The following is a 14,964-nucleotide window of genomic DNA, read 5'->3' as shown; positions in this document are numbered from 1 at the left end:
TAAATATAAAAAAATTCCTCTATTTCAACCTTCTTTATATTTCGTTTTTAATTTTGTTTTCCAAATTTCATTTTTAAAATTTTGTATTTAATTTAGCAATTCACATTTTATGCACTGCTTTTTATTTTCCTTTAATTTCTTTTTTTAATTTTTTCCTTTTGTCTTTTTTTAAATTGAAGATAAGCCCTTGCGTATTTGTGGAATATTTTTAGAGAACGTCTTCATATAATATATATCCTCTTTCATTCAAGTGAAATTCTCCCAATTAAAGCGACACTAGCAATCCGAATCATACATTTGTGTGACAAAAACCTTTTTTTTTATTTTAAAGCTTTCGTGAAACATTTTGAGTTTCGAATGATTTTGTGCGTACGGATGTGGATATGCTTGAATGCTTTGTAAAATGATTGCAATCGAATTTAATTTTTACTTGGCGTATACAAATGTACACGCCTAGTAAAACTTTGCACTCATTTTTTTCTGTTATATCTGATATTAACAGCCGCATACGTGGACATATGACTCAGAGTGCAATTAATTTTGCTAGCCTCATTCTTATTTCACGCGAAGTTTAACTATGAGAAAAATATTTAATTATATTAATTATGACATTATTATGAGTTACGACAATTTCTTTGCTAACAAAATAAGAAGTTAATTAGTTTAACAAAGTTATACAAAAAACTATAGAACTTTTATTATTTTATTTCACTTTTACATAAAAGATCATTTAAAATTTATTTAAAACTTCTCCCAAGGGTCCTTATCTGAAACATTGCGTTTCTAATTTTCCGGCTGTAAAAAAATTATTTTTAAGTTTACACTCTTTCGAACATATTTTCATTCATTTGCATTTAATAATTTCATTCATTAACTCAATACAACTTCTTTTTTTTTATGGATTCCTTCATTATAACTTTACTTTGTTACAACTTCTATCATCTTCAAACTTTTTATCGTACATTGGAAAAAGAACTTCCGTTAAAAAAAAGATGTAAAAATCATAATAATTTATTTACACATTTCTAATAAATTAACATTAATCGACATTAAAAAAGTTAACAACTTCGATTTTTTTTATTCTATCTTTCATTTCACATCTTCCAAAACTTCAATTTCTAGTTGTTTCATAACTCTCAAACAGTTTGCTATATTATTTTTTGTAGCCAATGTTGATGGATGATTGGTACCTAAAATATCCGTTTGTATTTTATCAACTTGATAATAAATTTCTAAAGCTTCATTAAATTTTCTCATAACACTCAAACAGCTTGCTATATTATTTTTTGTAGCCAATGTTGATGGATGAGTTATACCTAAAATATTCGTTTGTATTTTATCAACTTCATAATAAATTTCTATCGCTTCATTATATTTTCCCATTCGATAGAAACAGTTTGCTATATTATTTTTTGTAGCCAATGTTGATGGATGATTGATACCTAAAATATCCGTTTGTATTTTATCAACTTGATAATAAATTTCTAAAGCTTCATTATATTTTCCCATATCACTCAAACAATTTGCTATATTATTTTTTGTAGACAATGTTGATGGATGATTGATACCTAAAATATCCGTTCGTATTTTATGAACTTGATAATAAATTTCTAAAGCTTCATTATATTTTCCCATATCACTCAAACAATTTGCTATATTATTTTTTGTAGACAATGTTGATGGATGATTGATACCTAAAATATCCGTTTGGGTTTTATTAACTTGATAATAAATTTCTAAAGCTTCATTATATTTTCCTATATCACTCAAACAATTTGCTATATTATTTTTTGTAGACAATGTTGATGGAAGATTGATACCTAAAATGTCCGTTCGTATTTTACCAACTTGATATAAAATTTCTAAAGCTTCATTATCTTTTCCCATATCACTCAAACAGTTTGCTATATTATTTTTTGTAGACAATGTTGATGGATGATTGATACCTAAAATATCCGTTTGTATTTTATCAACTTGATAATAAATCTCTAAAGCTTTATTATATTTTCCCAAAACACTCAAACAGCTTGCTATATTACTTTTTGTAGCCAATGTTGATGGATGATTGATACCTAAAATATCCGTTTGTAATTTATCAACTTGATAATAAATCTCTAAAGCTTCATTATATTTTCCCATATCTCTCAAACAGTTTGCTAAATTATTTTTTGTAGCCAATGTTGATGGATGATTGATACCTAAAATATCCGTTCGTATTTTATCAACTTGATAATAAATTTCTAAAGCTTCATTATATTTTCCCATATCACTCAAACAGGTTGCTATATTACTTTTTGTAGCCAATGTTGATGGATGATTGATACCTAAAATATCCGTTTGTATTTTTTCAACATGATAATAAATATCTAAAGCTTCATTATATTTTCCCATATCACTCAAACAGTTTGCTTTATTATTTTTTGTATCCAAAGTTGATGGATGATTGATACCTAAAGTATCCGCTTGTATTTTATCAACTTGATAATAAATTTCTAAAGCTTCATTATATTTTCGCATATTACTCAAACAGTTTCCTATATTATTTTTTGTAGCAAATGTTGATGGATGATTGATACCTAAAATATCCGTTTGTATTTTATCAACTTGATAATAAGTTTCTAAAGCCTCATTATATTTTCCCATTCGATAGAAACAGTTTGCTATATTATTTTTTGTACCTAATGTTGTTGGATGATTGATACCTAAAATATCCGTTCGTATTTTATCAACTTGATAATAAATTTCTAAACCTTCATTATATTTTCCCATATCACTCAAACAGTTTGCTATATTATTTTTTGTAGTCAATGTTGAGAGATGATTGATACCTAAAATATCCGTTTGTATTTTGTTAACTTGATAATAAATTTCTAAAGCTTCATTATATTTTCCCATTCGATAGAAACAGTTTGCTATATTATTTTTTGTAGCCAATGTTGATGGATGATTGATACCTAAAATATCTTTTTGTATTTTATCAACTTGATAATAAATTTCTAAAGCGTCATTACATTTTCCCATATCTCTTAAACAGTTTGCTATGCTATGTTTAGTATCTAAAGTTATTTCATTTTCAGTTCCATAAGATTTTGTGTTATACTTTTCAATGGCATCGATTATATTAATTGCTTCTTGAAAGAAACCATTGTTTGATAAGAAACTTTGGATACTCTGACTCTGTTGATGAAACACTTCACACATTTTTGGTTTATTGATACGAAACATATGGATGAAATGGTTATAGAAGTGCTTCCCATCGTCAACGTGTTCCTTTACCACTTCCAACTCTAATTTTAGAAAACGGGCGATGTTTTCGTTGCATATTTCTGTTGTTTCTTTGCGTTTTTGATAACATTTACATGCTAACTGGGTCATTTCGTGCATCGCATATCTATCATTGTCATCGTCGAAACGATCAAGCAACGAATAACTTACTAGTAATCTTATTGCTCTGTTTATCAAAAGCACTTCGTTTATTTTCAGGTGTTTTGAAACACCGTGAAGAAACTTTTTTGTGATGTGTTGACCGTCGCAATACGATAAATGGTTTAAAATTTCCACTGAATTTTCATTTGATTTCTCTATTTTGTTTAATACTAAGCTAATAGATGTTATAATAAACTTTGTTTCCACTTCAGTTGGGATACCTTCCACCAGCATTTCGAAAGGATATGATCGAAAAAGATCTAAATAGTCCTGCAAAGAAACGCTGTTGTTGTTTATAAAGAAAATGGCTTGATTAATGGCGAGTGGATGATATTGAAGCACTTTGGTTATTTCTTTTAGTTTTTCGTCATCGTTTGTTAATATTTGTTTAATGCTTCTTTTTGCGAAAAGTAACGCATCTTGAGGCGAGAAAGAGTTAATTTGCACTTGATTAACATCGGTAGACCATGATTTCCATTGCGATGTTACCAAAGTAAATGATTTTTTATTGTTTGATACGTATTTTACAAAATTCTTCACACTCTCATCGTCGACGTTGTCGAAAATGTAAAGCGTTTTTTCTCTTTCAAAATAGTGATGTATTTTTCTAGAAACTATTTCAATATCGAACGGATCGCCTTGAGAATCTCTTACGCTTAACCCTAGTTGGTGACAGAGATTAGTCATAGAAACTTGTATTTTATCAAATGCTGCATCCACCCACACAATACTTTCAAAATGATCGTTATAAAATGCTGCATATTTTCTAGCGAGCTGAGTCTTTCCAATTCCAGACATTCCAGTTAAAACCGTGATTGATTTACCCGAATCGTTTGTTTGGGACACGTATTTATGAATTTGATGAAGTTCATCGTCACGTGAAAAGAAGGTTTTTGTCGGCGGTAGGATACCGAAAATGGAGTGTCGGGATATTAACTCTAAAAGACAAAAACTCTTCATATTTAACTGCGCGGTGACATTTTTTGAGGAATGTTTAGAAGTTATATTTTGAACGGCATTTCGCATTTCACATTTTTAGTTTTTGATAGTTTAAACATTAAATCTCGAAGATAAATAGTTTCTTCGAGAAATGTTTTTTAAGCATAGGTATGATTTTTTGCAGCTGGAAATTGGGAGAATCCATTCATATACTTGCTCAACATTGTTAATACTTCTATAATGATTTGTCGAACACATCGGAATAATTAACATAAATTTAGGACATTAACATAAATTTAAGACATAAATCACTTGCTCAATATTGTTAATACTTCTATAATGATTTAAATTTATCACTAGAAACATAATTTTATTAAAAACATAAATCTAAGACTTAAATGACGATTAAATCAACAATTTTTATTAAAAAAGTTTTTCACTATCTGTTGAATGTAATATTTAATACGCTTGCTATTATTACGATGAAATATTCTGTCTATAAGTTTGTTTTATTTTTAAGCAATTCCATTCACGCTATTAAAAACAATTACAGATTTTTTTAGAAAAAGCATTTTACATGTAAAACACTCCCAGAGGAGTATTTTGAAGTTTAATTTGAGAGCCTCGTCGCAATACAGTTATATTTTCAAAATCGAAATCAATTTTCTTAAAAAAGGATTTTAAAAAGGTTGAAAAAAATTTTTCTTCGTTAGAAGTTTATGGAGCATTAACCTTTAGGGGAGGGTGGGAGGTTAAAATCGTGCAATGCAGGAGGGCTGCAAAAAAATTCAAGATAGCGAGTCACATTCAACTTTTATTTCATATTTGAAATAATGTTGTAAACTAAGTAGTTAAATGTAATAATTCTATAAATAGACCTTTTTTGAACTTAATTCAAGTGTGAATTTAATCCGCAAAATTGCTATATGATATTGCTGATCAAAAGGCCCGAAAAGTTTGTGACAAATTTGCTAAATTAAGGAAAGTCTGTCCTTTTAAAAAATGTTCGTGTTTGGTAAAAAAATCTTTTAATTGTCTGCAGTGTTTTAACTTTTTTTGTATATTTTGTGTTTGTTTTTTTTTAATCTCTAATAAATATTCAGGGGCCGCAGGAGAACATCGGCTTGCAACAGCGGCACAAAAATTATCATTCTCAAAATACCTACTTCGTTCACATTCACTGATCAAATCTTTACGGTTGCAAAAAAGTAATCCGCTTTTCACATCTCGCCATTTTTTTGATGGATTACTCTTACGCCATTGGTTCAGTATTTGCAAAGTTTGTTCTCTCGTCGTTTCAAATTCTTCTTTTACATTGTCGATTGCTGAGTCATCAACCGTAAGACATCGAGAAAACTTTTGCCAATCGTAAGTCAACAAATCAGCAAGCGTTGTAAACACATCTTGTGGAAATTTTTCAACTAAAAGAGAAGGTTTTTTTTTTGAAAATGAGAATCTGTCTGAAGTGGGAAATCTTAAATATATTTTGTTACCCTTTACATCGTCCAACTTGTTCTCCATGACAGCTTCGTCTTTTAAAGCCGTTCTACGAAAAAGAAGTCCGTTAATTGCTTTGACAAATTTCAGTAAACGCTCTTAAATTAAATAAAACGCTATTCAGTTCGTCAGCAAACCATTTTCACAGTTAATAAACGAGTACAAAGGAATAGGTGCTGCTTCAAAATAAATTAGAGCAGTTTTAGAAGTGAAATAAACCTTTTGATATCAGATATTTCAGGAACACCCTTAGTCACTGAAACTAATTTGCCTTCCCTGTAACTTTCCTTTTGATGGAAAGCATTTTATTGATTGTTAAAGTGACTTGACTTACGGGGACTCTGCACCTTAAGAACAAAAAAGATGCCAATGATCCATCTTTCCTAAAGCAACTATTTTAAATAAAAACTTGAGCAATACTGAATAATACAGCAGTACCTGCACGATTGAGATTTGCATAAACTAGGGCTTGTAACATTGTTTTGAAATAATGATTAATAAGCCAATAGGTTAAAGAACAGTTTTGAAGTCCAACACGAAGCACTTAGAGGCTTTTAATTGAAAGAGAAATTTTTAATTGAAAGACGTTTAAAATGTGAGAGGTTTTTCAAAAAGGGTTGTTAATCTGATTTCTGATATGAGGTTTCTTGTATTAAACTTTTCTTATTCAAGATTTGTTATTCAGTTTCGAACTTTGTTATTATTCTCACTTCATCCTGCCTTTGTTATTCACTTCTGTAAAGTCATATTTTCCTCTTCTTTCCCCGGCTTTTCAAACTACGAAACTAAAATTGTTGAAAATTCAGGTGACAATTAACAAGAGTAGTACAAAAGTAGATGACGTACCGGTACATTTCTTCCTCAAGTATCTCCATTTTTTTAATTTAAAAAATTCTTTTCTGCGATCGTTATGTGAGTAGCTGGTTGATCGACAAAACAAGTGTTGAATTCTACAGTTTTTCTCGAACTGATAGAAACCAGCACGTTAAGAATTAAAAAATGAATCATGCAACAGCAAACCATAGAAAACAAAAAAGCATAAACCCATTAAATCAATAAAAGGTTTGAACTGGTTTTTTATAATGAAAAACTGCCAACCAATTTTGCGATGAAACAAACTGAAATTGGTGAGTTCTTGATTTTGTTTATAGTTTTATTTATATGCTTTAGTTGTTGGAAATTTCACTTAAAAACGCTTCAAGTCAGTTAACTTTCTTGCTGGTTGTTGATTTTTTTAAAAATTGATTTGAGATTATTTTATATAACAATTGCCGTCGATGGGTGAGAGTCTTAATCAAATAATAGGATTTAACAAAATAATAGGATGGAATTTTTTTATTAAAGCAAAAAATGTCCAAAACTATGTATCCTGAAAGAGATAATTTGTCACTGCGCAGGAGCGGATCCAGGGTGTAGAAAGTGAAGCAATTGCTACAGTCAACTCGGACTACATTTATTATTATTTTCTACACACATATTTAAAAAAATATATAAATTTTTATGTAAAATAACAGAAAATTTTAGATCAAATTTTGGCCACTGTCGGAACTTAACTAATTTTACTAAATCGAAAATAAAATTTTTGCTAAAAATATGCAGAGTTTTTATAGGGTTTTATCTCTCATGTTCATAAATTTTTGTAAGAATGTAAAACATTTTGCAGCGTTGCTACTTAATTTTGACTGGGAGTGAAATAAAATGGCAAGTTATGTGTTGCAACTGTAGAAAAATCCAGTTTGTCATGTTTTTAAACAACTCTAAGTTTACCCCCGTGCATTTAAATAGATATTTAGTACCACCTTTTTATTAACAAGGAGGTCTTATATAAGTACTAAAAGTCATTAACCGAGAACCTGCAGCAATTGTAGCAAAAAACCAAAATTGTACTTGATTGAACTAATATTACTTTACATATATTTTATAAACTTTTTTAATGAAAGAAATGGAGCTGTATCAAGCTTTAAAAGCAAACAATCATTCTTTAATAGATCTGGGGTCACTACTATAAAACTCATTCCGATCGGAATTTAAAAAATCGTAAACCCGATGAATTTCTTCGGATTCGACAAAATTGGCATAAACCCGATAATCCCTAATTGCCTCTACTATAAACATTTTTTTTCGTATAGTAAAAACTTTCCGACGAAAATATTAGCGGATTCATGAAAAACAAAAAGATATTATCTAATTAATCCATTGTTTTTTTACATTTTGTTTTGTTTATATTATGGACAGTTGTGTAAACTTTCAACTAAATGTCACAAGAAAAACAAGTTTGAAAAAAGAAATATAAGTAAACCCAAAATCCTTATCTTAAATATACATTATACTTATTTCCAATTATGAATCTTTCTGTGCAGCTACCACAGTCCTATGTTCATATGTTTTAGAAGTTTTAAGACGTTTTTTTTATCAATTTACAAGGCCAGCTAATCAATGTTTTATTAAACGATTAAAACGATTAAATTGTTTTAAGTAGTTTTTTCACTGTAATTTTCCTATGTTATAGACATACCACAAATGCAATAATTATATGTCATAGAACTTCCAATTAAAAAAAAATTTTTTTCTAAGGCATAACAAAGACAGACACACAGCCACAATTAAACAGTAATTTTAAAATAGTGAAATTATTATGTCATGTTAAATAATTTTCATCGCATTACATCAAAGTTATTCTTTATTGTTATTGTTGCCTGTTTGTGTTGACCCTATACAAAATACTATTCTCACACATAGTTCATTATATTTAATGTGCTTTAATGTTTTTTATCCAAGGGGACAGAAAAAAGACGCCTACATAGCTCAAGTGTCATTGAGTTTGTCACAAAAATTTGGCAGACTGGATCAAACAATTCAAAGATGTTTTAATGAGAAGATTTGGTGAAAAGTCACAGATGGCTCAAAAACACCAAAGGTTACCAATCTTGAAAAAAACCTGGGCATCTGAGGCTATCTATTCTAAAGCAGTTGCAAATGGACTCCCCATTCCAAACATCTACTACCTAAGACATGTAATAATTTCTTACATTTCCAAAAGTATTCTAAACCTAGTTTAAAATTAGGTTACCAAGTTTTATTCACATTAGATGTTAGTTTGGTTATAAGCCCTTAAAAGGAAGCCTTCGCCACTTCTACTACTCTATATATAACAATAAATACCTTTAAAAAGCATCAAAAAACATCCTAAAAGTTGTTCTAGCAAACTAAAACTGAACAATTCGATTCCATTTATTAAAATTTTTTTAGGAGAAATTAAAGTAATAATCAAGCTTGCTCTGACCAATCGAACAACTTTATTTGTTGTCTCCTGAAAAGTTTAATTCTCTTTTTAATCAGTTAGTGTAAGTTTGTAGGAGAGAGGAAGTCAGTGGTTATCATATTCTTGATAATTTTACTTTATAAAAAGTATTGCTTTAGTATCACCTGTCTATGTTGACCCCTAGATGCCATTTACACATTTTGTATGTTGGAAAATTTGTGTCATTTTTACTAAAATAAAAATTGCAAGGCATCAGTATTAGTTACCTGACAATATTTTAAAATAGTAAAAGTGACCTATTGCTCAAGGTGTAAATGGTTCCTAATATAGACGGTGCAAAATACTGCAATAACGCAATATCATAGTATAGGATGTAATCAATGTTGTAAAATCTTACAAACTTAAAATGTATTATTTAACTATTTAGGACTTCTGGGACAACACCAAACAAGTGACTACAAAGAAGGTGACAGATTCTAACAAAAGTAGTATGGGGAGTCAAAAGCTAATACCACTGGATGAGATTGTTTTTGACATTAGACTCAAATAGTTCTATAGAATATAGTACAACTATTCTAGAATTAAATTCTGAGTTTTTATATTCAAATTCAGTGTGTTCTACTGCAATATAAAGAAATCTAGATAAAAGTATTTGTAGTTGGCAAAGCAGTTTCTTTCATTATTAGTGACACTAACCTTAATAGTCTCTTTTTTTGAAAATAGCATTTGATAATTAACTTGGTTTTGATATTTGTGGAGAAATTCATATGAAAATAGAGTTTGGTCTGAAAAAAGTAAGAAATTTATTCGTGCCCAAATTAATATTTTAAATTTCTTACCCACTATTGATTACCTGTTGTTGAGGTGGACAGTGAAAAATGAAATGTGGAACTTATTATTCTAATTTTGTCAATGAGAAACGTTAGAGATTGAGTTTGATTTCTGTTTTTGTTTTCAAAACAAGAAACTGTTAAAAAAAAAAGCTAGCTCAAATTATCGGATTTACGATTTCCGCAACACAAAGATCGCGTAAATTTTAATTGGGTTTTTTTAAATTACGAAAAAATATGTTTATAGTAGCAATCCGCTCATTTCAGCGGGTTTCAGATGAAATGGTCGTGAATTCCGATCGGAATGAGTTTTATAGTAGTGACCCCTGATTAACACCGCCGAATTAAACAAGTTCTGCCATCAAAACTTTCTAAATTTTTGAAGGGTATCTATATCTTAGGAAAAATAAAAAAAAAAAAAAAGAAGGTCCTCCGTCACCTAGCTACGCCATTGTTGCTGTGGCTCTCTGGTTTTACTTTTGCTACAGTCAATATTTTTCCTGGATCCGCCACTGCTGCGTACTACGCGTCCGCTCTGATAATAAAAAGGAAAGTTTTAGAGAATATTTAGAGAACTGTTTAACATTTTGAAGTAATTTTTTTCACATAACTTTAGTAATGAGATATAGTTCTTTTATACATACAATTATTAAAAAACGTACGGTCTTTTTTAGAACCATTTCATTTCGGTTTTTTAGGCGGTTTATCCAGACTAAATCGATTTTTGATTAAAAAGATAAAAAACTGGTAAATTAATAACTCAATGAGTTCCATTTCCTTCGATTGCAGAGTGAAGGTTCTGATGTGAAATAAGATGTTTAACAAAATGTGGGTATGAAGATTTTAACCACTTTTTAAAAGATGGTTATTAACTTCAATTGCATGATACTTTCTTCATTTCTTTGTTTCTTAATAAAACTAATAAATTAAAAACGAATGAATGATACTTTTTTGATTTCTTTTCTTAGTATGAACCAATTTCTTTGTTTCTTTGACTACGTAAAGTTATTTAACAACAAACATTAAAATTTAAAAAAAATTAACAAGTTGTGTTTTTATTATATATAGTATAGCTTAAGACATAAACTAATTATTATAGAAATTATCTAACATTAGTTTCTAATTCTTATTTTGACACATTCAAGTAAAAAACTGTATTCACTGTAATTATTAAATAAAATTGAAATGTAATTAAAATTTTCGTTCGAAATATGTCTCAGCAACCGTCATGAGGAGCAACATTTCATATTTACAACAAGCCCTCAAGAATTGCACAACCCATTACTAATGGAGATGGCAATCAAACCCTTTTTTTAAAAATTCGGTTTCGGTTCGTTTATATCTAATTAAAACACTCTTTTACTGGCAGTACTTGTAGCAGGAATAGCCAACAACTTTCGACCCATAAATGCCTTCATCGGAGGCTTGTGTCAATGCTCATCGTCTTTCCAGAATTGCAATTCATCACACGCTCTCAGGGGCAGTGGCAAGTATTTTTCGAACTCTTGTCTTGTTTCATAACTGTCGACCTTAAACAAAAAACGGTAGCTGTTTTAAAGTCTACCAGCAAATCATACGATTCAGGGTCAGCTTTGTTCTTCTTTAAATTAGGCAGCTGATCTGAATGACTGCATTCAGTAAAGCTATCTGTATCTGTATTACCTGAGCCCTTGCGTATCACCTGATTTGGTGAAGAAATAATTTTGTCTGCCATACAATGCATCTCTGAATAAACAAAATTGCGATCTTCTGCATTGACTAAAGACAAGTATTTGTAAGAAGGAACAGTAAGCGTTGAAAGCTTGTGCAAAAGATGAATGATGTATTTTTCATTCAAGCTGGACAGAAAAGCTGCCTTCAAATCACGCATACTGTCACTGTCTGAACCATTGATCTTACAGACTAACCTAAGACAAAATAGCATCGGCCATACATCAAGGGAAGTCGGCACATTGTCATGTGACAATTGCACAGTAGACTTGTGAAAAGGATGCAAAAAATCTACAACTTCATACAATAATTTTTTGTTAACGTTGTTCAGTTGCTCAGGTTTGTCAAACTGCTTTGAATCAGCAAGAATGGACTTGACAAGATCTAACTGGCATAACAATGATTGCAAAAGAAAAAGTTGACTGTTCCAACGAGTCGAAACATCCTGTTTGAGTGATTTAGTTCCTGGTTTTTCCCACTATGTTTGAAGAAGCCCACCATTTCCTTTGAAGTCTTGATCATTTCATGAACTAAATTAGCACCAAGAGATTTCAAAGTCTTTTCAACAGTTATATTCAGATTATGACTTGCACAGCTATGTTTAACATCGCTGCGATAAGCCGACTTCATATCACTCCCTTTTTCAGTCACAAGTACTGAATTGTCACTTTTTATAGTCTGAGGGAAAAGTTTTTTAAGTATTTCAGTTGTCTTTACTTTTACGGCAATCCCAGTTTTAGACTCAATAAACTCAAATAATCCATCATGTTTACTTACAAGGCAATAACTGCTGTTTAGGTAATGTGATGTAAAAGTCTGAAAAGAGTATTTTAGAATGTCATCTGTCCAGTGATCGGTTGTTATTGCGATATGAGTAACCTCAGCAAGTTTGTCTTTCAGCTTTCGAACACATTCTTTTTAAAACTTTGGTAGAAGTGTCTTAGAAAGCGTTGTTCGATCACACATAATATCCTCAAGTTTTCATACTTGATCCATACTTCGATCCAATATCAATTATTGTTTGAGCAAAGTAAGGGAACCCATTATCCTGAACACGTGAGAATGGCTAAATGTCTTTAGCAATCATTCACACGGCTGCACGTTGAGCATTTTCACGTTTGTGTTTAGGAGCCTGTAAAGCATATAGCAATAAGCAATAGACATTAAATACACAGCAATACATAATGGCTTTTTTTTTGTACTACAAAAAACATTGTATTTCTAAAATATTGCTAACAACATGTAACAATTATATTTTGCTATCAATGGCAGCAAGTAACAGGTGAAAAGTTTAACAGTAAATAGAGAAAAGCAAAATCCGCTGATTATATTTATAACTATATTATTATAACCTGTCTTTTTAGGTATAAAGCTTGACATTTTTAATTGTCCAGGTTATGTATTGATCTCATTGATGTGTGATGTATTATGTCTTTGTAGAGTTGTAGTATGACCAATCGGCACTGACAACCATAATCCACACTGCTTTCAAACGGCAAACTCCTTGACAACCTGTTGATCACTACATGATCACTCGCAGTTATACAAAACTCAAATAAAATTTATTGTAACTAAGCTAAATGCAATCTATTTAGCATTTAATATTCAGTTAACTATCAAACCTTAATTCTGCTCAGTTTGGCATTGTGTGCAATATGCAATGCCTGAGAAATGCAGGTAATTATTGACATATTTATAAAACAAAATAATCATATATGCAGTAAGTCTAGCGACAAATCTCATCCCCAACTTCAATGCAACGGAAGAGTGTCCAGCATTTACTCTTTGTCCATTATGTTGGTACTAAGCGTGCCGCTCCGTCTGTAATCAATTTCTCCAATAATTTTTTCGTCCATTTACGAGTATTTTCCCATTTACTCATGATTACTAATATATTATGTAATTATGGTAATCAATAATTACTACGTTATAAATAAAAACTCAGAACAATGACAACAACTCAATATTACAAATGTTTAAAAAACAACATTTCGATTTTGGTCAGAAATGTTATGTATTGTAGACTTATCGCGAGATTAGAATTATTTTGTTTTTGTTCCCATTTTAAAATTTGGGAGAAAGTTTTTGATTTTTTTCTAATAGTAAAAATTACTTAAAACTTTTTACTTAGTTTTTAATAAAAAAACTAGTTTTTGATAAAATTATAACTTATGCTTTAAGTGATTTCTATACAAACTTTCTAAAAAATTTTTATAGAAATCACTTTAAAGCATAAGTTATTATTTTACTAGTATAACAAAAGATATACTGAGACCCTTGCATTTATTAAACAATCGTTCTAGATTTCAAAAATCCAATTCATTAAACATGTAAAAAAACTATTTGCATATTATCGGTTATCTAATCTAAAATAATCCTAGCATGCTATCCTAGTAAAGAATATTTAGTTGTCTACTTCCAGTCTTTCATTCTCATTTTTTTGTGTTTTAAACAGCCACAAACCTCTATGACTCTATCTTTGTGTAAGATTTCGATCCCTATGATGAATGGTATTAAAATCCGAGTGAATGGTAGTCTTTGTTACAAATTTAATTTGAGGCTCTAATATACTTTAAAATTAATCATAATTCATCATGTTTGCAAATATCATGATAGCTATGACAACCAACAAATGAGTAATAAGACTATTTAAAATCTCCAACGAACAACGACGCAAGTTCAACATGGTGATAAGTACTTTGCTGTCATTTGTGTTTTTATCTTTTTGTAAAGATGGATGAAAGATTGAATATGTTTAATATAATTTACTGAATGGTTTAGTGGAATAAAATTTTTTAGCACATATAAAAATGCCACTTGAATCTTGTGTTTTGCATATTACACTAAATAAAAAATAAACAAGAAGCAGGTTTTATTCAAAAGTAAACTAAAGACAAGGTCAGCCTCTAGTTGACCTTTTCTTTAATTAACTTTTGAATAAAACCTGCTTCTTACTTATTTATTTTTTTCAAAGAAAGTTCTGACTTTGTATTTTAGCTTAATGTTTTTGTTTCTTTCAGCCGAACAATCTATCGACCTGCGTTATAATTCAAATGAAGAGTTTATGTAATTCACCGAACTTTCACCTAGTAAATGGGATCGCAAATTGACGACTTAAAGGAACATACTAATTCCCACTTCTTGTAATAAGTGCGCTTGATGCGTTAGAAATCTCGTGTTTTTATAAATTTTGCTTTTACCCTCAAATCTTTATAACTTGAGTTTAACTAATTGACTACAAAAAATAAAGATTTTTTGCGACTGATTTTTTTACTTTAGCATTAAATGTTTAAATTTTTA

General features: G+C 29.9%; 1 protein-coding gene and 1 long non-coding RNA gene across 5 annotated transcripts in view; one reads left to right on the top strand and one right to left on the bottom strand.

Annotated features, from left to right (window-relative positions):
• Positions 1-888: 888 nt before the first annotated feature.
• Positions 889-14,964, bottom strand: part of LOC149876741 (uncharacterized) — a 103,393-nt gene continuing 89,317 nt past the window's right edge. Inside the window, exons 1-4 of one of the 4 annotated variants that reach the window (XM_090075028.1) lie at positions 6,709-7,092; positions 5,859-5,911; positions 5,532-5,786; positions 889-4,364 (exon numbers count right to left, since the gene is read on the bottom strand). In XM_090075028.1, coding sequence (XP_089931154.1) covers positions 1,090-4,364; positions 5,532-5,786; positions 5,859-5,911; positions 6,709-6,737 — 3,612 coding nt within the window. In that variant the 5' untranslated portion in view covers positions 6,738-7,092 and the 3' untranslated portion in view covers positions 889-1,089. Of the gene's footprint in view, positions 4,365-5,531; positions 5,912-6,708; positions 7,106-14,964 lie in introns of those variants that run through there. The other 3 variants (XM_090075027.1, XM_090075026.1, XM_090075029.1) reach the window with 3 other exon arrangements.
• LOC149876724 (uncharacterized) overlaps positions 8,431-14,964 on the top strand; it is a 316,490-nt gene continuing 309,956 nt past the window's right edge. Inside the window, exon 1 of the long non-coding RNA XR_016448544.1 lies at positions 8,431-8,876. This is a non-coding gene — a long non-coding RNA (uncharacterized LOC149876724). The remainder of the gene's footprint in view (positions 8,877-14,964) is intronic.

Source organism: Hydra viridissima, unplaced genomic scaffold, assembly GCF_058129835.1.
Source record: "Hydra viridissima isolate aposymbiotic clone 2 unplaced genomic scaffold, HvirCarnegie_v1 scaffold_18, whole genome shotgun sequence".
NCBI classification, from domain to species: Eukaryota; Metazoa; Cnidaria; class Hydrozoa; order Anthoathecata; family Hydridae; genus Hydra; species Hydra viridissima.
This window is presented reverse-complemented; position numbering and strand designations above follow the sequence as displayed.